The sequence below is a fragment of the Schistocerca piceifrons genome, chromosome 7 (genome assembly GCF_021461385.2).
Source record: "Schistocerca piceifrons isolate TAMUIC-IGC-003096 chromosome 7, iqSchPice1.1, whole genome shotgun sequence".
Lineage (NCBI taxonomy): Eukaryota > Metazoa > Arthropoda > Insecta > Orthoptera > Acrididae > Schistocerca > Schistocerca piceifrons.
In genome coordinates, this window is record NC_060144.1 from 450,292,700 (window position 1) to 450,318,215 (window position 25,516).

Consider the following 25,516-nt stretch of genomic DNA (forward strand, 5'->3'; position numbering starts at 1 on the left):
TGTGTATGTACGAAAGAGAAATGCATCGTCTATTGGAATCCACTATTATTAGTCCTACAATGATAGGAAGTCCGTAGGCCTACTAACAGGCTCTAATTTGGCAATTAAAATCATGCCAAAATGATTATCAGTTGCGTAAGGCACCACATTTTCTACGAAAGGAGAACTGTTACGAAGAAGAGACTAAATGCTATAAACGAGCGGTTATACCATTTCTATCGAGAATGGATTTTAAATTTTGTTGTATGAACAGTAATCAGTAAGACTTCATAATAACAGATTCCAGTACAAGATGCAATTCTTGTTAGTATGCACGCACCCGGTTGCGAGTTAAAAGATTTAGATACGCATTTTTCTTGCTGAGTTAAGGGAACGAGCGAGCTCAGACTGTTCTTCTTCATGTACGCGCTGCGGCCTATCTTTCTTGTTGGCCTCGTTCAGTGCATACGACATGTTATGTACTCAACCACTAGCAGCATCATTGTTAAGAAGCTAAAGTAATGTAAGTACACTATATCTTCACGAAAAGCTGAACTTTCACATACAATATTGGGCATTAACAATGTTTTGCTGTTTTTTCTCAGAGGGCATGGGTTAGGCAGGAACCTAAGAATGCTTCGGAAACTAAACTTCTGTATTTAATGTATTTCGTACATATACTTTCGTATTACGCAAACATGCAGTTCAAATGGCGATGTGAATCAAAGATCTTTCCAAAACACGTTGTTTTTTTTTTTTTTTCTGGATTTTGTTTCGTAAAGTGCTCGGAAGTATAAAACCCCTAACCTTTCCATAAACCGTTTTCCAATAACACAATTTATTTAATTTTTATTTCGTGATCATGGCTGCAGCGATTTAGGAGAACCTTTACAAAGTGAAGTTTATACTTAGCTGTAGTCGGTGTCATGTTTTCTAGTAGAGTGATGCAACAACGTTTACATTGTTTTTATTCGAAACTCCGAATACACTGTACAACATTTAAACACTCACTGGCGTAAGGCTGTGAGCACTCACAGCAAGGTCTAGGGATCTTTGAGAGCATTCTGCGTTCTGCCTGACCGGGACTGGAGTGGCAATGAAGGATGGGACATAATAGGAGCAGTCACCACAGCGTCAGCTGGTCAATGCAAAGCGATCCAGTGACTGGATGAAGTGGGAAGAGACATTGCTGCGAGCTGAGATGGTGAGGTGAGGCAAGGTGAGGTGAGGTGACCAAGCCAGCAATCTATCACATGAAAGACGAGCCATCGCTTTCAGCAGCTAACACCGTTACGTGCCTGCTCAAAATCCCAACACCGTGAAACGCCATAATAATACAGCCGCTGTTACCGTGATTAAATACAAATAAAACAATTGCTGTTTATAAATCCGATGCCAAAAAATATAACTTGGTATATGTAAAGAGAAAAAAAACGTCGGACAGTATCACAGGAAAATGCTAGCTGGCAAGTAATTGGTAAACAAAAACATTACGTAAGTTGGTCAATAATTAAAGAAGAAAAGTCTGGAGCAAGAGTCTTGAAATACGAGTTTATTGAGCCGAGTAGCATGTTCTTCAGACGATCATAGACTACCGTGTAGCTATCACATTTCGGGTTGTTTTTGCGCTCTATCGTTGCAATAAACATTTGCAAATACAGAAGCAGTTACTAGAGTGCACTCAAGTTCTCCAGTCATCGGATCATGCAAAACTTCAAGGGCACCCGTTCCGACCCCGTGGTCCAAATATAAAGAGCTACTCCAGAATGGAAATCCTTAAATAGGTTTTACAAGGCATGTACAAACTGATTTATCATCCAGAGTGTTTCCTTTACTGCAGACTTGATTAGCAGAAAAATATGGAGAGGGGGCTTGCAAATACGTCAAAGAACAGCAAGAAAACATAAGGTGAAGACAACAATAACAGCTCAACAGCGTTTATTACGTTTCTAGGTACGGAGGGATATACAAAAAGCGACATTATCAATATACTGGATGTCAAGTAAAACCATATTTTAAAATTAAGTGGGTAAATCGTTCCTCTACAAGTCAATCAATATGTTCACTGGTACAGAATCTAGACTTTAAATTAAAATCAGTATATGTACAACAGAAGATCTACCAAGTCCTAAAGCACTTCGGAAATTTTACATATAGTAGAGCACCTCAGCTGTAAAGTAACTGGGAGGCCAAGTCGTTCGTAACCGGCAGACTTCATAACTTAGAAATCGTGGATGGAAGACGAGAGTAAGTAACCAATAGCAGCCGATAGAGAGAGAGAGAGAGAGAGAGAGAGAGAGAGAGAGAGAGAGAGAGAAGCCTCATGATAGGGAATAAGCTGGAACGAAAAGGTGGCGAAGCCTTCAGAACTTTGGTCGATGAGTGCGGTGGCCTTAATATCTTTTGTCTTTACAATTGAGGTGCTGTACTGTACATGTAAAATTAGCTAGAAACTTGCAACAGATTACTGGAGTAAGACTGGTTGATAAGTCTTGTCACTCATAGTTTCTTAAAGGGTCAACAAACACAGCACTACTAATAATATCATAATTAACGCTGATTGTGGCTTGGCAGAGACATTGTTGTCACACTTGCCTCGCTCGCTTTTCAAATCACAGTCTGTCAGTAGTCAATGTGCTCGGCTCATCTGTTGAATTCAGTTCTGCGCAAGTGCGGGGCAAAGTTTTATAAACTGACAAGGTAGGTAACACACATTGTGTTTTATTTCATTATGCGTAGTAATGAGGCACAGCCTTATTTACATCCATTGTTCCTCTTTCTCCCATAAAGGTTGCCCACCAACAATCACTACGACTGCACCATGTCAATTGGTTTTCAGGATAGCTGGCTTTCAGATTCAGTATTCAAGGATTGGTTGGTGAATGTACCCACAGACCTTTATAGTGCTAAATGTGGATTATGTCCAGGGACCCTCATTAACATCCGTACTATGGGAAGATCAGCTCTTACAAGTCACATGACAAAATCCAAGAAGCACGTTGCGACAGCATCTGCCATGAGAAGCACAGAAAGTTTGTACGTCTACATCCCACCGACGGCGACCACTTCAACCCAGCAGACAGATTCTACTTCCACTACCACATCTGCGGATTCAGCTGGGACAAGTGGCGTTGGCCGCTAGAGAGTTGTTGTGCCTCTGCAGGAGGATCTCACTGCAATGTCAAAACCCAGGGATAAACTGAGAGGAATTGATCAGATGACAAAAAGGACGAAGTAACAAAGGCGGAAATACTGTGGTGTTTGGAGTGCATCGTTTCACACAAGGCACTGCGTAGTTCTGCGAACGACGTGTTGCTTTTCCCCGCAATGTACCCTGACAGTGAAGTGGCCAAGAGCATGCGTTTACAAAAGGACAAAATCGGTTATATCGCGCAATATGGACTAGCTCCCTTCTTTGAGTCTGAAATTAAATCTGACCTCGTAAACGCATGAAGGATTGTTGTTTGTTTTGATGAATCTTTGAACAAGCTGTGCAAAAGAATCCAGATGGACATTTTAGTGCGTTATTGGGACATTAAAAAAAATCTAGTGTGCACCCTTTACTACGCATCCGCTTTTCTAGGCAATTCGACAGCAGCTAAGCTACTAGAGTCCTTCAAGAAAAAAATTCCCAGCAAAGCAATGAAAAAACTTTTACAAGTGTCGATGGACGGCCTTAACGTCAACTTCGCATTCTTAAGGGAACTTAAAAATTTCTGAAAGAAATTGAAGCAGTAGACGCCGTTTTACTAGAAATTGGAACATGTGGGCTTCGCGTTGTTCACGGCGCCTTTAAGTCCGCAATTCAGGAAACACAGTGGATGATAATTCAGTTTTTATGTGCCTTGTACAATCTTTTGATGAATGCCCCTGCCAGAAGAGCTCTGTATTTTTCGACAATGGAATCGGAACTGTTTCGCTTAAAGTTTTGCGCGATCCGATGGCTGGAGAATGTGGAACTTGCTGAGCGAGCTCTAGTAATGCTTCCATTTCGGCGAATACTTGTTGGAAAACTGAAAGAAAAAAACAAACCAAAATGTGCCAGCTATAAAGTAGTGGAGGATCACCTCAAAGACAAGCTACTTGGTCCGAAAATTGCCTTTTTCAAGACTCTTGCTGGAGACTTGACACCTTTCCTAAAGGATTTCCAATCCAATTGGCTGCTAGCACCATTCCTCCGCACTGCTTTGACAGAGATAATGGAGACAACGATGACACATTTTGTCCAGGCGACGAAGATCTCGCCGTCAGTTAATTTGGACAAAGAATCCAATCTTTTGGGTGTGAACAACGTCAAGATTGGGTTCACCGTCAAGAATGAGTTCAGAAAGTGCAGGTCTCTCACAGCCCTAGAATCGCTAAGTTCCGGAACGAATGCAGACGAGGAATGATCAAGCTCGTGTCAAAGTTGATGGAGAAATCTCCCCTACACTTTAGGTTGACAAAGCTGTAAGGTGCTTTGATCACACAATAGCGTGCAGGGAGGCTGGTCCCAAACGATTTCATTCCTTTCTACAGGTTTTGGTGGAGAGCAATTGGATGGACAGTGGCTCTGCCGATAAAGCAGAAGCGCAGTACACTTCTGTTGTAAAGAATAACTGCAAAACAAAATTCGAAACATTCAACAAAAAGGAGCAACGGCTGGATGAGTTCTGGATGAAATGTCTCAAGAACCAGAATGCAACGTGCCACTAGCTGCAGAAGCAATGGAAATCGTGATCACTTTGTCGCACAGTCAAGCAGCTGCGGAGCGAGGATTCTTGGTGAACAAAGAGTGCCTCTTTGAGAATATGAGGGAACAATCTGTAGTGAGCAGAAGACTGGTGTACGACGCAGTCAAGACACACGGTGGAGTCCAAGGGGTGCCTATAACAAAGTCCCTTATACACTCTGTAAGAAACTCACGAGAACGATATGCTGAAGACCTCAAAAATCGAAACGACGAGTCATCCAGGAAAAAGGATCAAGTGACTAAAAGGAAGATTGTTGATGCAGAAATAAGACAACTTAAAGAGAAGAAGGAAAAACTTGAGGGGGCCATTCAAAACGCTCAGATAGAGCGAGAATCTATTACAGAACGATTCAATACTCTCGCACACAGCTCCAAGTGAGCTATTCTCCAAAGTCAATTCCTAAATTACAGTATTTGTTGTTAAACATGGTACTTCCTTCTAAATTATTTGTTGTATTGTCTAATAATAACTAAAATGTTTTTAAAACAAATGAATATGATAGTGTTATTTATTTCAAACTGCTAACTCCCATAGATGTTTAAATATACATTTCAAACAATAACCTTCATGATTAAAAAATATTTGAAAAACAAACCTAATTTAAGAAATTAAGGCCGGCCGGAGTGGCCAAGCGGTTCTAGGCACTTCAGTCTAGAACCACGTGACTGCTACGGACGCAAGTTAGAATCCTGCCTCGGGCATGGATGTGTGTGATGTCCTTAGGTTAGTTAGGTTTAAGTAGTTCTAAGTTCTAGGGGACTGATGACCTCAGCTGTTAAGTCCTATAGTGCTTAGAGCCATTTGAACCATTTAAGAAAGTAAGTATTAAAATAAAGACCAGAGGTAAAATTTAGCAACACAAAAATCCGAAAAGAAAAGACTGTAAAAATGCGCAAAATACTTTACGGAAAAACAATCTCTTATTATTCTAAAACTAAAGAAAGTAATTAAAGGTCTTTAACAAGGATTAAACCAAAAGCTTTTGTATTTAAATAAAAACAATAATAAAATCAGAAAAATTGAGGAATGGAAGAGGTAAAATACATCCTTGTCCTTACTGAAAGTAAATTTTAGAGCGGGGAATATAGTAGCCGCGCTTGACACAGGTTATCGCTCTAAATCTGGACTAATATCATACGAGAGCAAGGTACGGATGTCTCACTACCTATCTCTTGACTGGTGCTGCCTTCTGTTGTCCATTTACAGAATTAGTTAGAAAGAAGTAGTAGCGAACGTTAGAGCTGTTCGGAGACAAAGATACAATTCACCAGCAAAAAAAGTAGAAAAGAAGTGAACTGGTATTGCTCTGCATGCCAGAACACTTTGTCTTTTCTATGTTATAGAACCATGAACCCCCCCCATGAACCATGGACCTTGCCGTTGGTGGGGAGGCTTGCGTGCCTCAGCGATACAGATAGCCGTACCGTAGGTGCAACCATGACGGAGGGGTATCTGTTGAGAGGCCAGACAAACGTGTGGTTCCTGAAGAGGGGCAGCAGCCTTTTCAGTAGTTGCAAGGGCAACAGTCTGGATGATTGACTGATCTGGCCTTGTAACAATAACCAAAACGGCCTTGCTGTGCTGGTACTGCGAACGGCTGAAAGCAAGGGGAAACTACAGCCGTAATTTTTCCCGAGGGCATGCAGCTTTACTGTATGATTACATGATGATGGCGTCCTCTTGGGTAAAATATTCCGGAGGTAAAATAGTCCCCCATTCGGATCTCCGGGCGGGGACTACTCAAGAGGATGTCGTTATCAGGAGAAAGAAAACTGGCGTTCTACGGATCGGAGCGTGGAATGTCAGATACCTTAATCGGGCAGGTAGGTTAGAAAATTTAAAAAGGGAAATGGATAGGTTGAAGTTAGATATAGTGGGAATTAGTGAAGTTCGGTGGCAGGAGGAACAGGACTTCTGGTCAGCTGACTACAGGGTTATAAACACAAAATCAAATAGGGGTACTGCAGGAGTAGGTTTAATAATGAATAGGAAAATAGGAATGCGGGTAAGCTACTACAAACAGCATAGTGAACGCATTATTGTGGCCAAGATAGATACGAAGCCCACGCCTACTACAGTAGTACAAGTTTATATGCCAACTAGCTCTGCAGATGACGAAGAAATTGAAGAAATGTATGATGAAATAAAAGAAATTATTCAGATTGTGAAGGGAGACGAAAATTTAATAGTCATGGGTGACTGGAATTCGAGTGTAGGAAAAGGGAGAGAAGGAAACATAGTAGGTGAATATGGATTGGGGGACAGAAATGAAAGAGGAAGCCGCCTGGTCGAATTTTGCACAGAGCACAACATAATCATAGCTAACACTTGGTTTAAGAATCATGAAAGAAGGTTGTATACATGGAAGAACCCTGGCGATACTAAAAGGTATCAGATAGATTATATAATGGTAAGACAGAGATTTAGGAACCAGGTTTTAAATTGTAAGACATTTCCAGGGGCAGATGTGGACTCTGACCACAATCTATTGGTTATGACCTGTAGATTAAAACTGAAGAAACTGCAAAAAGGTGGGAATTTAAGGAGATGGGACCTGGATAAACTAAAAGAACCAGAGGTTGTACAGAGATTCAGGGAGAGCATAAGGGAGCAATTGACAGGAATGGGGGAAATAAATACAGTAGAAGAAGAATGGGTAGCTTTGAGGGATGAAGTAGTGAAGGCAGCAGAGGATCAAGTAGGTAAAAAGACGAGGGCTAGTAGAAATCCTTGGGTAACAGAAGAAATATTGAATTTAATTGATGAAAGGAGAAAATATAAAAATGCAGTAAGTGAAACAGGCAAAAAGGAATACAAACGTCTCAAAAATGAGATTGACAGGAAGTGCAAAATGGCTAAGCAGGGATGGCTAGAGGACAAATGTAAGGATGTAGAGGCCTATCTCACTAGGGGTAAGATAGATACCGCCTACAGGAAAATTAAAGAGACCTTTGGAGATAAGAGAACGACTTGTATGAATATCAAGACCTCAGATGGAAACCCAGTTCTAAGCAAAGAAGGGAAAGCAGAAAGGTGGAAGGAGTATATAGAGGGTCTATACAAGGACGATGTGCTTGAGGACAATATTATGGAAATGGAAGAGGATGTAGATGAAGATGAAATGGGAGATATGATACTGCGTGAAGAGTTTGACAGAGCACTGAAAGACCTGAGTCGAAACAAGGCCCCCGGAGTAGACAATATTCCATTGGAACTACTGACGGCCGTGGGAGAGCCAGTCCTGACAAAACTCTACCATCTGGTGAGCAAGATGTATGAAACAGGCGAAATACCCTCAGACTTCAAGAAGAATATAATAATTCCAATCCCAAAGAAAGCAGGTGTTGATAGATGTGAAAATTACCGAACTATCAGCTTAATAAGTCACATCTGCAAAATACTAACACGAATTCTTTACAGACGAATGGAAAAACTAGTAGAAGCCAACCTCGGGGAAGATCAGTTTGGATTGCGTAGAAACACTGGAACACGTGAGGCAATACTGACCTTACGACTTATCTTAGAAGAAAGATTAAGGAAAGGCAAACCTACGTTTCTAGCATTTGTAGACTTAGAGAAAGCTTTTGACAATGTTGACTGGAATACTCTCTTTCAAATTCTAAAGGTGGCAGGGGAAAAATACAGGGAGCGAAAGGCTATTTACAATTTGTACAGAAACCAGATGGCAGTTATAAGAGTCGAGGGACATGAAAGGGAAGCAGTGGTTGGGAAGGGAGTAAGACAGGGTTGTAGCCTCTCCCCGATGTTGTTCAATCTGTATATTGAGCAAGCAGTAAAGGAAACAAAAGAAAAATTCGGAGTAGGTATTAAAATTCATGGAGAAGAAATAAAAACTTTGATGTTCGCCGATGACATTGTAATTCTGTCAGAGACAGCAAAGGACTTGGAAGAGCAGTTGAATGGAATGGACAGTGTCTTGAAAGGAGGATGTAAGATGAACATCAACAAAAGCAAAACGAGGATAATGGAATGTAGTCTAATTAAGTCGGGTGATGCTGAGGGAATTAGATTAGGAAATGAGGCACTTAAAGTAGTAAAGGAGTTTTGCTATTTGGGGAGCAAAATAACTGATGATGGTCGAAGTAGAGAGGATATAAAATGTAGGCTGGCAATGGCAAGGAAAGCGTTTCTGAAGAAGAGAAATTTGTTAACATCCAGTATAGATTTAAGTGTCAGGAAGTCATTTCTGAAAGTATTCGTATGGAGTGTAGCCATGTATGGAAGTGAAACATGGACGATAAATAGTTTGGACAAGAAGAGAATAGAAGCTTTCGAAATGTGGTGCTACAGAAGAATGCTGAAGATTAGATGGGTAGATCACATAACTAATGAGGAAGTATTGAATAGGATTGGGGAGAAGAAAAGTTTGTGGCACAACTTGACCAGAAGAAGGGATCGGTTGGTAGGACATGTTCTGAGGCATCAAGGGATCACCAATTTAGTATTGGAGGGCAGCGTGGAGGGTAAAAATCGTAGAGGGAGACCAAGAGATGAATACACTAAGCAGATTCAGAAGGATGTAGGTTGCAGTAGGTACTGGGAGATGAAAAAGCTTGCACAGGATAGAGTAGCATGGAGAGCTGCATCAAACCAGTCTCAGGACTGAAGACCACAACAACAACAACAACAACAACAACAACAGAAAAGCCGAAGGGTTCTGACACGAAGAGACCTGTGACATTGCCCAGTAACACATTATGCACTTTTTTTTGAAGGTCAGTTATACTTTTTGCCATCGATTGCATAATTTTTTATCTATGAATGAACGACATTAAATATGAAAACTAACTCGAAGCTCAGTCTTTTTTTAACGTGTGTTACACGTTAAGTCGTATCAAATACAAATGTTCCGATAAAATTTTAAATTGTGGCATAAATGACTTATCTTCTGGGCCCGAAATTTTTCATATGGCTGATCCTCAAGTGTTACGTTTCGAATGAGAGTTGTAACGCTCTGAGATTTAAGAAATTCACTGCACATTCTCACACGTAACATAAATCATCTTGCGTGGAAATTTACTTTGAAAGTAAGGCTTCTCAAGCCACTATTCGGAATATTTTCCAGTGATCTGTTAAAAATGGACTTAGCTTCTGAGGTCATCAGTCCCCTAGAACTTAGAACTACTTAAACCTAACTAACCTAAGGACATCACACACACCCATGCCTGAGGCAGGATTCGAACCTGCGACTGTAGTGGTCGTGCGGTTCCAGACTGTAGCACCTACAACCGCTCGGCCACTCCGGCCGTCACACACATCGAATGCATGTTAGTTGTTACGGACGTACTGCATAATCTTCAACCTAAAGCCTTTGACACTTTTCGGTGTCGGCAAACTGGTCTGCGCATTGTGTAAATTACACATTCTCTAGGCAACTAAACATTTATTTTGGTGTTATTCTCTTATTTATGTTTCATTGCTGCAGTATTATTCAGCAGTAGTGGGCTAAAGTTCTTTGTCAGCGTATCAGATCTTACACGTCAAACATACAATTCTACAAAATTCCCGGGTTTTTCCCGGATGAAAAAATTCCCGGGTTTTTCCCGGATGAAAAAATTCCCGGGTTTTTCCCGGATGAAAAAATTCCCAGGTTTTTCCCGGATGAAAAAATTCCCGGGTTTTTCCCGGATCTCCTGGGCCGCATACACCCTGATAATTCTGCTTCAAGGCACAGATGTACTACTGGAGATAAAACTCATGACACAATTCATTAAATACGAGGGCAGTTCAATAAGTAATGCAACACATTTTTTTTCTGAAACAGGGGTTGTTTTATTCAGCATTGAAATACACCAGGTTATTCCCCAATCTTTTAGCTACACAACACTATTTTTCAACGTAATCTCCATTCAATGCTACGGCCTTACGCCACCTTGAAATGAGGGCCTGTATCCCTGCACGGTACCATTCCACTGGTCGATGCCGGAGCCAATGTCGTACTGCATCAATAACTTCTTCATCATGCGCGTAGTGCCTCCCACGGATTGCGTCCTTCATTGGGCCAAACATATGGAAATCCGACGGTGCGAGATCGGGGCTGTAGGGTGCATGAGGAAGAACAGTCCACTGAAGTTTTGTGAGCTCCTCTCGGGTGCAAAGACTTGTGTGAGGTCTTGCGTTGTCATGAAGAAGGAGAAGTTCGTTCAGATTTTTATGGCTACGAACATGCTGAAGTCGTTTCTTCAATTTCTGAAGAGTAGCACAATACATTTCAGAGTTGATCGTTTGACCATGGGGAAGGACATCGAACAGAATAACCCCTTCAGCGTCCCAGAGGACTGTAACCATGACTTTACCGGCTGAGGGTATGGCTTTAAACTTTTTCTTGGTAGGGGACTGGGTGTGGCGTCACTCCATTGATTGCCGTTTTGTTTCAGGTTCGAAGTGATGAACCCATGTTTCATCGCCTGTAACAATCTTTGACAAGAAATTGTCACCCTCAGCCACATGACGAGCAAGCAATTCCGCACAGATGGTTCTCCTTTGCTCTTTATGGTGTTCGGTTAGACAACGAGGGACCCAGCAGGAACAAACCTTTGAATATCCCAACTGGTGAACAATTGTGACAGCACTACCAACAGAGATGTCAAGTTGAGCACTGAGTTGTTTGATGGTGATCCGTCGATCATCTCGAACGAGTGTGTTCACACGCTCCGCCATTGCAGGAGTCACAGCTGTGCACGGCCGGCCCGCACGCGGGAGATCAGACAGTCTTGCTTGACCTTGTGGCGATGATGACACACGCTTTGCCCAACGACTCACCGTGCTTTTGTCCACTGCCAAGATTACCGTAGACATTCTGCAAGCGCCTATGAATATCTGAGATGCCCTGGTTTTCCGCCAAAAGAAACTCGATCACTGCCCGTTGTTTGCAACGCACATCCGTTACAGACGCCATTTTAACAGCTCCGTACAGCACTGCCACCTGTCGGAAGTCAATGAAACTATACGAGACGAAGCGGGAATGTTTGAAAATATTCCACAAGAAATTTCCGGTTTTTTCAACCAAAATTGGCCGAGAAAAAAAATGTGTTGCATTACTTATTGAACTGCCCTCGTACTATCAAGAAAAAGCTGGGCATAATGGAACTTGGAAAAAATGGAAAATGAGGATGAATTACCATTCTGAAGACGAAAAACATCTGCAGACTGAAACATGCAGTACACAACATTTAACACTTTTTTTTTATTACCCCCTTTTTCTTGAAAATAAAAAAAACCCTTATTGTATTAGAAGAAGAGTAGATTGCTACTCACCATAAAGATGAGATTTTGAGTAGCAAACAGGCACACAATCTCATTTACATATAATAGTCTGTTACACATTTAGCTTCTGTGCAAAGCCTCCTTCAGAAGAGAAAAAAACACACACAATCATATAAGCTGGCAAACCTTACGCACACACGACTGCTATCTCCAGCAGCTCCGACTGGAAATTCCAGTCATAGTCGCCATTTTACACGACTGCTTTCTCCTGCAGCTCTGACCAGAATTTCTGGTCAGAGCTGATGGAGATAGGGTTGTGTGTGTGAGCTGTGCCTGCTTGTTTGAATGTGTTTTGTTTTGTTTTCTGAAGAAGGCTTTGGCCAAAAGCTAAATGTGTAACAGAGTTTTTATTGTGCCTGCAACTCAAGTTGTCATCTGTATAGTAAGTAGTAATCTATCCTTTTCCCTAATATTGTTGATATTCCATCTTGGATTTTCCATTGTTTGAAAAACTGTAACTGTGTTCAATATATATGTAAGCAGAAAAACTTTAGTGGAACAGTAGGATACTAAAGTGAGCTGCTGGAGAAAAATAGTTTCACTCTAACCAGAAACATAAAGCCTATGAAAATTATTTGAGAAGTCATAAATTCCACTGTTTAGCCAATCAACAGACTATATTTGGAACTGACAGTAGCACTTGAATATGAAATGAAAGTTCAATCATATGTTAGTGTGTAGTTACAATCTATATGAATTATATTAAAACAATGATAAAAGATTTGTAAACAAATAAAAGATCGAACAGCGATTGTTCAACTTGTGGTGTATTTCAGAGAGCAATCTCTATTGTCAGATGGTACACACTGTCAGACGGTACATTTTGATTATTTCATTTGTACAACAAAGCACACCCTAACAATGTCTGTTTACACTATTCTATTTGTGTCAAATATGTTATATATTTATAGCCATAGCCTGCCAGTCATGGTTATGTCTGATATGACAGTCACGCTTTAACATTTTCTGTTAAATAAGCATAAATGAACTAGACAATTCAATACACATGCTTATAAATTTTCTGTGAAATACAGCTCAATACAAGAGTGATGAGAAAATGTAAAATTAATCATTTGAAAAAAATAACTCAGTTAATACAGTAATTGATTGCATCATCAATAATTTCCTGTTTAGTATTGTTAGCTGACATGGCAAAAAGCAAGTGAAATTTTGGGAGAAGTTTCTATTAGAAACTAATGAAACTGAAACTATGACAGGCAGATATTATAGCTATGCACAAATAAACTGATAAGACAGTGGAAACATTATTTAATGACATTATGTGGTTTTCAGGAAATGTATAGAAAGATAAAACCTTATCATAAAATTGTATAGTCAAAAAATTACAGTTTTAATTAACACATTCAACTGAGTCAGAACCCCAAATACTGTAAAAGATTTAATTCCTCTGTTAATTTCTCTTCCACTTTAGCTGTTTTCCACCATGTACTTGACGAAGCCTCTACCACACACTCCAATTTCACTTTCTTCTTTATTAGCAAGCACCATTGTGTCCCGGCAGCTTTCTTGATGCCATCAAGTCATTTCTTCTAGAACATTCGTCTATTACATTATGATTCCATTTTTCAGAGGGGTCTTGCCTCACCATGAAACTGGACTTTTGACATTTCAGAGTGGCTGCTCTTTCAAAGATGTCTGTAACTGTAATTTTTTTAAGACAACACCTACATCCTGATTCTCTCCCTGAGGACTATGTCCAAAATCCACTTCCCCTTTGCTCCTTTTCCCAATAAATTGTTTGAGTATTCCATTATCTTTAAGGCAGGTGGTGATTGAATTACAACCACTTGACATATTACTGCACAATATTGTGTTAAGTGGTTGTAATTCTGTCACAGACTCAAATTGAAAATACCCATTGATTGTCAGCCAGGCATTGTTAGTGGAAAGTAGGTTGATATGCAGTAGATGAATGAGATGGGTATTATTTTTACAGGAATTTAAATTAGAAATTAACTACATAAAAGGCTCACAAAATGTAGCCCATGATGCACACATTGATTTATCATTAGATATGACCAATGAATGTAGAAATGAAAGACTTGGAACCATATTTACAGTAATTTAATATCAAAATGTTATTCCACTAATTATGTAAGATTGCTAACCCAGAAAATAAAAGATGGGTCAACATGTGATGAATATTTTAGTCCTATTCTTACACCTTGGGACCAAGGTACATTGTCTCAAAAAGGTGAAACCAAATGGTTGTTATGAGAAGAAAATTTATTTTGGAGAGTAAGTGACAATTCAAAGCACTGGAGAGTATGTATTCTCAGCAAAGCAATTAATGATCTCAAGTAGTTTTTCCACAAAGATGATGGGTATTTTGGAATATGTAGGTATATTAGACTACATTTTTAAGTTCTACTATTCCAAAAATTTAATTAGAAAAATAATGGATATTTTATGTACATGTGAATTACATCCGAGCATAACGAAGAGAGCAATATGTTACAAGATGTGTCCGAAAATACCAAAGGGATTAAAAGGTTTAACAGTGGCATATCTATTTGGGCCTTTATCAAAAGGCAGAGAAGGAATTGCTTATATACTTGTAGCTATACAGTGTTGATCTAAATATGTCAAAGTGTATCCAATTAAGATAGCATACACTGTCACAGAATTAACTGTTTAAAAAACTATTTTATAGATGTTGTAAAACCTCGGAGGTTACTTACATAATGGTCTAAGAGTTTGTTAGCAGTAACTTTAAGGAAGATTTTACCTAGGAAGGGATACATCATTATACAATTTCTAAACACCGCCCCAACGAAATCTGTCTTCAGAGTGTTATGAATGAAATTAGATGACTTTCTCGTACATATGCTGCAAGTTGTTGTACTACCTGAGCACAACCGATAACTGAATTTCAAGTAATTTTAAATTAATCACACCATTTAACCACTGGACTTTCACCAGTGAAGGTATTAAGATATGAAGTTTATAGGAAAACCCTTATTAAAGTCCTTAAATTGCCAGATCGTACAATTCAACAATGGAATAATACACATGAATGTTTACCAATAATGGAAATTCCTGGATGTAATAATGTATAAAATAAATAAAAACAACCATTCACCTATAGCTGACTGATGTGTGGCACATAGGAATAGCTTTCAAGCTCCTGCTCTTTCTCTAGCAAAAATACACGCATTTACACACAACTACATAGACACCCAATGCACACGTTCTAAAGTCTCACTGCAGCCATGGGTTTGCATTTTTGAATATCTATGTGGTTGCATGTGAATATGTGTAGTTTTGTTAGAAAGGAGCAAGAGCTCGAAAGCTAGTATGACTACTGTTTTTTGTTACATGTTTCTATGTGCCATAAATCAACCAGCTATAGGTGAGTGGACAGCTTTTCTTTATTTCACATATTATTCATGAATCTCTAGAAGACAAATTAAGTAAAAAGGCATATATTAGAGTAAATATCACAATTTGAAGGCTACAACTTATGAATTTGAGGTGGACGTGGTGTTAGTTAAGGCTTATCACCCAAGATCTAGCATACAGGAAGAGCAGTGAGTTCCCCCCCTCCCCATAAGTATGATGGTTCTTATTGGGTGTGGACATTCCACATCCAAGGGTAGTATTTCTTGTAGATGCTTTAAATTGAAAGGGTAAAGGACAATATCACATTGAAATGATTGAAAGGTTCATAACTTAAAAGACAGCTCTCATGGAGTTCACACTCTTTGTGAATTTGTAGTTGACACTTACAAGGTCCCAAAACAATCATTGTATTTTTTCATATGTCATTTTCCATACAACAATTCTCCTTCCTACTATTCTGTATATTTTGATTACATTTTCTTCAACTATGGTCATGTGTGTGCATGACCAGAATGCATATTTTGTGTAGCACAATGAAGCTGTATATTCTGTTGACTGTGGCCTTCTGACGGAACCTTGTTGCTCAGCTGACAAATCACCTTTAGCTTCCTTTACAACAGTATCTACCCATTGTCTTATGTTTCTAATATCTGAAAGTCAACTTTTTGTCTTATGTTCCTAATATCTAATAGTCAAATTTTACCTGTTACTTTCGCCTTATCAAACAACTTTGTCCATTTATTCATTTCTATGAGTGTTTAATCATGATTTTCTCTTTTATCTGTTCTTTTCCTTTAGAAACAGTTCTACTACTGCCTATAGACTGAAGTGAGAACAATTTTTTTTTTATTACAACTACAATAATCTTTATAATTCTTTTGTTCCTTACCTCAGTCCTTTTTTAAATACTGCCATTATGTTTGTTAAAAATCTGAGGTTTAAGGCCATGGTCATGCATAAACCTACACTGTGTTTAACCTTTCACTTACGGTTGCAGGCCACGGCCAATTCTAGACCCCGCTTCGACAATAAAAGTGCTGAGGGTTCCTTGCAGACATTCTGCCCAATCTGATGGGGGCAAGCTCATGTGCAAACTGACAAGGTACTGGCACTCACATAGTGCCATGTCATTTATAATAAAATATCTTATATGTCAATGCCTGTAAATGATTCTTCTACATATCTTTCTCGAGTCATGCATGACAATATAATGTATTAGTGAAACTGTTGTCCGGCAAACACTTTGAAAAACTAGGAACAAATCTAACCAGTCATGCCACATGATAAGAGTTGACCATCACTATTCCAGGAGGTGGATTTCTAATGAGTCATCAGTCTATGCAAAGATTCAAGTACTTTTCTTCTTCTGACAGACAATAAATTGTGGCAATTCATCTGATAAAGATCATGAGGTGAATCATGAATTTTCCTGTTAGGATAATAATAGGAAACTTTGTAATTCACCACATGATTTTTCTTCTTGCAGTTATGAATGTACCTATGTATTTGGCCTACCGGCAGCTGGTGTCATGGATCCTTAGCGTGTCACAACTGATGTATAACATGCATAAGTGTAATGGTTTATGGTGGTAAAGACCTTTATAACATTATCTTTATCTTTTTTATCAGATTTTCATGTATATTTGAATTATCCTTTTCCATATTTCTTAACACAGAACCCACGTTACATTTGCCAGTTCCATAAAACATATCCTTGTCCCATTTTCCCAATCCCTTAACATATGCCCATTGTCATATAGCCTTTAACATTTTTACCATACCCTATATTCAAACCTCTTAATCTTCTCTCTGGGGCATGGTGCATTTACTTTACATTATGGTGCAGCAGCAATACTTTCTCTCACGGGCATTACAGTGCTCCACAGTATGTAAAATAGTTATCATTTGAGTAATATTTGATCACAGCTGAACATTAACTTTCATTTTTGTTTACTGGGGACAATTCGGGAAATTATTGAGACATTTAACTGTGACTCCATTCCCCTCCGCTGTCTCCTACTTCAAGCTGTCTTGTCCGTTATCGCCGAGGACAAATTCCTGTTTTTGGGAAGTTTATGGCAGAGACGACATACATGGCAGTGGTGCAATCACTGACATTCCTGTATGGACAGTGCCTTTACGGAAAATTTTTTTGGCTTGGATACTTTCACAACATTTGGATTCATGGTCACCAATTTGGTGTATTTAGTGGCTGATCTCGTGTCCTGTCAAGAATGGGATGAACTGTGCAAGGAATATTCCATCCTCTTTTTACCTGGGCTAGGCAAGACAATAGATTATGTGGCACATATTCAGACTCAAATCCATAGTACAACCTTGTTCTTTTTGTGCCCGGTTGGTGCCCCTGGCACTTTATGATCAAGTAAAAGAGCTAGATAGGCTGACAGGATTGGGTGTAATGGAACCCATATTGTACACTCAATCAGTTACACCATTTGTGGTTAGTAAGAAACCAACAGGCAAGCTCGGCCTTTGCAGCAGTGACAGTCAACTCATGATTGGCAGTGGGACGGTATTGATCGAAACTGGATTTGTCAGAAGCATATTTACTGCTGCCATTTTATGAAGAGTCACATCTACATCTACACAGATACTCTGCAAGCCACCATACTGTGCATGGTGAAGGGTACCCTGCACCACTACTTGTCGTTCCCCATCCTGTTCCACTCACAAAGAGAGTAAGGGAAAAACGACTGTCTGTACGCCTCCATATGGACCCTAATTTCTCATATCTTATCTTTGTGGTCCTTATACGCAATGTATGTTGGAGACTGTAGAAGTGTTCAGCAGTCAGCTTCAGATGCTAGATCTCTAAATTTTCTCAATAGTGTTTCTGGTAAAGAATGTCGCCTTCCCTCCAAGGATTCCCATTTGAGTTCCCGAAGCATTTCCATAACACTTACATGTTGTTCAAACAGACCAGTAACAAATCTAGCAGCCCACTCTCTGAATTGCTTTGATGTCATCCTTCAATCCGACCTCGTACAGATCCCAAACATTCTAGCAGTATTCAAAATTAGGCTGCAACAATATCTTAAATGCGGTCTTTTTTACAGGTGAATCACTCTTTCCTAAAATTCTCCCAATAAAATGAAGTCAGCCATCTGCCTTCCCTACCACAATTTTCACATGCTGGATCCACCTCATATTGCTTTGCAATGTTACGCCCAGATATTTAAACTACTTGACTGTGTCAAGCAGGACACCAACAATACTGTATCTGAACATTACAGGTTTGTTCTTCCTATTCATCCACATTAAGTTCCAATTTCCCACATTTAGGGCTAGCTGCCATTTATCACATCAACTGGAAATTTTGTTTAAGTAGTTTTGTATCTTCCTACATTCTTCGACACCTTACTGTACACCATGGCATCATCAGCAAACAACCGCAGATTGCTGCCCACCGTGTCCACCAAATCATTTATGTATACAGAGAATAACAGTGGTCCTATCGCATTTTCCTGGGGCACTCCAGATGATACCCTTGTCTCCGATGAACACTCGCCGTCGAGGACAACATACTGGGTCCTGTTATCTGAACAGTCTTTGAGCCACTGGCATATCTGTGAACTTATTCCACATGCTCATACCTTCGTTAACAGCCTGCTATGGGGTTCCATGTCAAATGCTTTCTAGTAATATAGAAATATGGAATCTGCCTGTTGCCCTTCATCCATAGTTCTCAGTATATCACGTAAGAAAGGAGTAAGCTGAGTTTCGCAAGAGCGACGCTTTCTAAAACCATGCCGATTCATGGACATAAACTTCCTTGAGACTAAGAAGCTTATTATATTCAAACAGAGAATATGTTGAAGGATTCTGCAGCAAACGGAAGTTAGGTATAATGGTCTGTTATTTTGCAGGTCCGTTCTTTTACTTTTCTTATATACTGGAGTCACCTGCACTTTTTTACAGTTGCTTGGGACTTTGTGCTGGGCAAGAGATTCAGGATAAATGCAACCTAGTTAAGGGGCCAATGTCATAGAGTACTCTGTAAAACTGAACTGGGATTCCATATGACCTAGTGATTTATTTGTTTTCAAATCTTTCAGTTGTTTCTCTATGCCAGGTATGCTTATTTGTACGTCTGTTGATGGTCAAATGATGATAGGTTTGCACAGTTCTCCTGTGTGAATGATTTCTTGAACATGAAATTTAAAAATTCAGCTAGCATTTTGCTAACTTCAAATGTCACACCAGACTTGTTAACAAGGGACTCAATGGAAGACTCAGACCAGCTTAGCGATTTTACATACAACCATAATTTTCTCGGGTTCTCTGCCAGATCTTTTGTTATGGCATGACAGTAGTAGTTGTTGTATGCTTCGCGCGTAGATCTTTTCACAGACGCTTGAATCTCTACCAAACTTCACTTGTGCGTAACCCTTTGAACCTAGTGTACAATAGCCTCTGCTACCTCAGCATCCGCTGAATTTCATCACTAAACTGTGGTGGGTCTTCTCCATCCTTTACCCACTTATTAGGCACATAACTCTCCACACTACGATTTACAATCTGCTTAAACTGTGCCCATAATTCCTCTACAATGATCTTACTGGAACTAAGTGATGCCAATTCAGTGTCTAAGTGAGATGTTAATAATTGCTTATCTGCAGTATCTAGCAGAAACATTCTCCTAGCCTTCTCAAGTGATTTATTAAGTTCTGTACTCATAGTTGCTATAACGACATCATGATCGCTAATCCCCATTTCTATACTGACACTGTCGATAATGTCCGGCATATTTGTAGCTACACGGTCTACGTCATTTCCATTGTACATGGGCTGTCCAGCTAAATGCTCAAGATAATGTTCAGAAAGTGCGTTAAAAGTATTTCGCATGTCATGCAGTCAATACTCGGTAGGTTAAAGTCGCTTCCAACTAGTATTGCATGATATGGTTATTTACGAGCTCTTGACCGTAGACTTTCTTTGAATGACTCTAGAACTGTGAGAGCAGAATCAGGTGGCCAGTAAAAACCTCCATCTATTAACTTAGTTTCACCTACACCTGTTATATGCGACCAGATGACTTCACTGTCACACTGAACTTCACCCTCAACAGACAACATTTTTGTCAACTGCAATAAACACTCCCACTGCTACGACCTCTAATATTTTTTTCCAATATACATTCCATGACTCGCTATATACCTCAGAGCTTTCCACTTTAGGTTTCAGCCAGCTCTCGTTCCCAAGAATAATTTGAGCACGAGAACTTTCCTGGAGGGCAGTATATTCAGATACTTTATTACAAACACTTCGACAGTTTTCTGATGAAATTATGATGGTCGAAGTGTCTTTATTCTGAACGACATTTTACTTCCCTTGCTGTGAATCCACTGGTGAGTGTTCATTAGGGCACTTCAAACAACCGCCTAGCCTAAATAACCGTCATGTGCACTATGCAAGTACTCTGCTACCCAAGTACCCACCTCCTTTGTGAAGTGCACCCCTGACCTGTCAAAGGGAGTCCTACAAATCTCCACACGATAACGCAGGTCTATAAATCTGCAGCCACGACTGTCACAGAGTTGACAAAGCCTTTGGTTGAGACCTTTCACTCTGCTCCAAAAGAAAGGACCCTGATCAACTCTGGAAATGATGCTGCAAATTAAAAGCTCTGCTTGCACACCGCGTGCAAGGCAAGCAGTCTTCACCACCTATGCGAGCCGCCTGCACAAACTGAGGATTGCCTCAGAAACCATGCAACAGGTGTCTTTGGTGTCAACATGAGCCCCAACTTGCAGACGACTGCAACCTGCACACTGATAGCCCTAGGCAAGGCCGCCTCCATATCTTGGGTGAGGCCCCCCAGCATACATATTGAGTGCACATTGCTTTCTTTCCAGCACTGAAAGCTATCTGCCTAAGCGGCTCCAAATACGCCTAACGTTGGAGCTCCCAATAACTAGTAAACCCCTCGCATCTCCCAGGCTTTTCAATATTTTTGCTTGAATCATAATATCCTCTATGTCAGGGCACCTCTGTCCCACCCTCAGTCGAATGGACAGACTGAAGGCCTTGTCCAAGGTTTTCAAGACGCACTCACACATATTCTGAGTTCTTATAGATCCTTGCCATTACGCACTGAGCACAATCTTCTTTACTTCAGCCAGCTCCTGCCCCCACCCCCCACCCCCAATCTAGGAGACCCTCATGGGTCCCGTTCTGGCATCTGTGCCCCCTGCAGCTGCCACCTCACCTGCAGGAATCCACCTGTGATGTGCCTGTCAATGCCAGGATCATTTCTGGCTTTACTCTCCGATGCCAGCCGACAGGGGACTTTTGGCTTCTCTGCAGCTGTCTGTCAATAGGGCCTCAATGGAGCCTGGATATGTGAAGTTTATTACCTGTTAGGGAAAAGCTCTAGCATGAAGTAGAGTCATTCTTTCATTTAGTAGCTTTCCACATATTATATACATCAGATTTCAATAAAACATTAAATAACATGTCTTGTTTCTTCTACAACACGTTCCCCAAATTAACAAGATCCTTTTAGTATCTTTATTTTTATTCTCACTGTGTGGTTTCTTTTGAATTTCTGTCTCCTTTTTTTCTCTGTAGCATCAACATGTCACACAAAATTCCATATGTGAATCACTGAAACTAAGAAAAATTTATTTTCCACACAACTGTTAATGGATTGTTTCTAATCTTTTTATTTTTTACTGCATTAAACAAGTCCAAACATTGAAATAGTAAAAACCTAATAACACTGGAGCTACTTAATTTTCAGGTTATTGCCTGAAAGGAAGGAAAAAAATATGGTTCAAAATCAACATTTAACAGTACGACTGATTAGAATTAAATGTGTCATATGATTAATCTCATGCTGGTTCCATCCTTTAAAGGATTTCTAATCCAGTACCGCTATTTTTTTCCTTCCTTCCTTCCCTCTCTCTCTCTCTCTCTCTCTCTCTCTCTCTCTCTCTCTCTCTCTTCCCCTTTCACATAACATGCTAGACATGGTACAAAAGTCTATTTTCCCACTATACCAGAAACTGTATATTTGTTATTATTTTTTTTCTGCTTACCGGACAAACATTTGAACGAGTCGAGATGTATGAGGCAACACTATCATCAGTTGCTGACAATGCCATGCACAGCAACAGGGCATCACGAGCTTGCTGGCCAAGACCTCCTTCACGGTGCACAAATGGTATCAGCAGGGCAAAGACAACAAACCTGTTGGTAATATTCATATCTCACTCCAAATAATGCACAATGCAGCACATAATATACATATATTTATTTAATAAACAAGCTTAAAGACTTGTATGTTACAACAAAATATTTCCCAATAATTTATGACTAAGACCACATTTAATTGGGGGGGGGGGGGGGGGGGGGGGGGGAAATATGCCAACTGGCACAGTCTGTCTGGGCAGGCAGCCGACGAGGTTGGAGAATTCTACACGAAATAATGGGTCTGGTTTCATACCACAGTATGGCACATCTGGAAGCCTCAACTAGCAACATTATCAACACAACGAATCAGCAATTCTTTAACATGAGTCAACAAAGCACAACAAAATATGAAGCTCTAGATACTGAACCACTTTGTCTCCAAGTCAAATTACAGATATCATGTTTTTCACCAACTGCAATATCAAATGCCCATTTCATTTTCCAGAATCAAATCCATTAATAACCAACAGCAACAATAAGTGTTGTTTATTCAATGGTTAAATGGTATTGTATCCACACAAACTGCAAATCATTCTGATACAAATGCTTACATAATAAATTGGTGATGTCTGCTGATCAAATACCACTGTAATGACTGATGCTACAGATTCTCTTCAATGATACTACCAACAGAAAACACACATTTTTTGCCAAGAGCAAATGTTGAGCAACCTTAAATGCTTCAGTGTTGGACTGTTTTTCTTTCATAACTTTATTTGTTTAATCAGTCCAGGAAAAGGTCACAGAAGAAGAAACTTTAGAACATAAATAGAGCAAGGCAAAAATCTTTACAGAAAGTAACTCATTTAGCCTTCTGCCAGGATAAAATTGATACACATTGAAATTTTCTGTCAATTATTTGTCAACAATTTACAGCAATGACACCTTCTCACAAGCAGCTTCCCTTTTATCATTTTCTTTGTTGTATGCTTCAGTACTGAGGTGACTGCTATTCCCGTCACCTGCTCCTTGGTAACTGTGCCTCCAGAGAGAGAATCTCTCTGCCCTTTTGGACCAAGTCTTTCAGCCTATTACCCGCTACATAAACTCCTACAAAAAAAGACACCAATCATTTTGTTCACTGACTCCACAGTTCCTGTTCCATTATCACACAGTGTCCTATTTGTTGCCGTTGATGCCACCTCGCTCCACACTAATGTTCCCAACGACCATGGCCTTGCTGCTATTGAACAGTATCTTTCCCAATGTCTCACTGACTCAAAACCTACTACCGTCTTCCTAGTCCCAGGACCAACTTTCCCTCTGAAGGCATCACCTACAAACAAATCTGTGTTACAGAAATGGGCACTCCTATGGCACCATCCTATATCAACCTATTCATTGACCATCTAGCGGAATCCTTCCCGACTTCCCAAACCTCTCGCCCGGTTCAGATTCATTGAGGACATGTTCATAATGGACTGAGGATGATGACAGCCTTACACATTTCTCCAGTACGCCAACACTTTCTTCCCCACTTGCTTCACCTAGTCCTCCTCAGCACAACAAGCCACTTTACTTTACATCAATCTCCACCTCATGGGCAGCTACATCAGTACCTCAATACACATCAAAACTACCAACAACCAACAATACCTCCACTTTCATACTGTCACCCATTCCACATCAAAAAGTCCCCTTCCATACAACATAGCTACCCATAGTTGACACATCTATAGTTACAAGCAGTCCCTCTAAAAATATGTCTAGTCTCACCGAGACCTCCACAGGCCAAAAATTACCTACCCTCCCATCTTTCTCAAGAAATAGGCTTCCATGCATTGTCTCACTAGTCATCTATCATCCCCCACATAACCACTGTCCAGCCACGAAGGAGCACTCCTTTCATGACTCAGTACCACCCAGAACTGGAGGACATGTATCACATTCTCTGCCAGGGTTTTGACTACCTCTCACTGGGCCCTGAAATGATAAATATCCTCTGCATCCCTCACACTGTGGTACTACATTGCCTACACGTCCTATGCAAATCATAGTCCAACCCTACTCCACCTCTTCCCCCAACTCGTTGCCTCCAGGCTCACATCTCTGCAATAGATATATATTCAAGATCTGTCCCATACATCCTCCCACTACCACCTATTCCATTCCTGTCACTGGCATCTCCTACACCATCAAACACAGGGCCACCTGTGACAGCAACCACATGGTCTACCAAGTTAGCTGCAACCACTGTGTTGCACTATTAATGGGTATGATATCTAACAAGCTGTCTGTCCACTTGAATGGCCACGGCCAAACTATGGAAATGACACAGCCATGTCACTCGAAACCTAATACCTTTTTCCTTGTCATCATGACCAACTATATCCTCACAAGGCATCACCTACAAACAAATCCGCTGTACAGAAATGGACACACCCATAAAACCAACTTATGCTAACCTGTTCATCAGCCATCCTATTCTGTGGTCCTATTTCCTACAAGATGTCTTTTGTTCCTGTAACCCTCATGGTCTCAACCTTCACTAATCTCTGTTGTTTACCTCCCTACTTCATTTCCTATTCCCTTTCCAGTACACAAATGCTTTATATACTACCACTGCATCTACATAGTCCTTTCCTCTCCACTCCTTTCCTTTCCCCTCCCCCACTTTCCCCACAAAGTAGAGCCTCCACACACAGCACCTAGCAGCCCTAACTTGTCCCCACCACACCCCTGCACACTCCCATAGGCAGCACTAGCATCTTCTCCCACCCCCACCATGTTATCCTTCTCCCTCAGCCCCTTGACACTTGTTCTTGAGTGAGTATGTGTGAATTTTCTATTTCTGAAGGAGGACTTTGTCCGAAAGCTGAAATATTTCTAGCAATCTTTTTCATTATACCCATCTGCAACTCACATTCAACTCAACTTCTCTATGTGGTGAGTACCAATGTTATCTTTCCCATATTATTGTTATTCCTTTGTTTGATTTT

The 25,516-nt window shown here is 40.2% G+C and overlaps 1 protein-coding gene across 2 annotated transcripts in view; it reads right to left on the reverse strand.

Annotated features, from left to right (window-relative positions):
• The window catches only part of LOC124804654 (FHIP family protein AGAP011705), a 228,100-nt gene that overhangs the window by 138,795 nt on the left and 63,789 nt on the right, over positions 1-25,516 (reverse strand). For both annotated transcript variants that reach the window (XM_047264879.1, XM_047264878.1), the window contains exon 5: positions 22,424-22,574. In XM_047264879.1, coding sequence (XP_047120835.1) covers positions 22,424-22,574 — 151 coding nt within the window. The remainder of the gene's footprint in view (positions 1-22,423; positions 22,575-25,516) is intronic.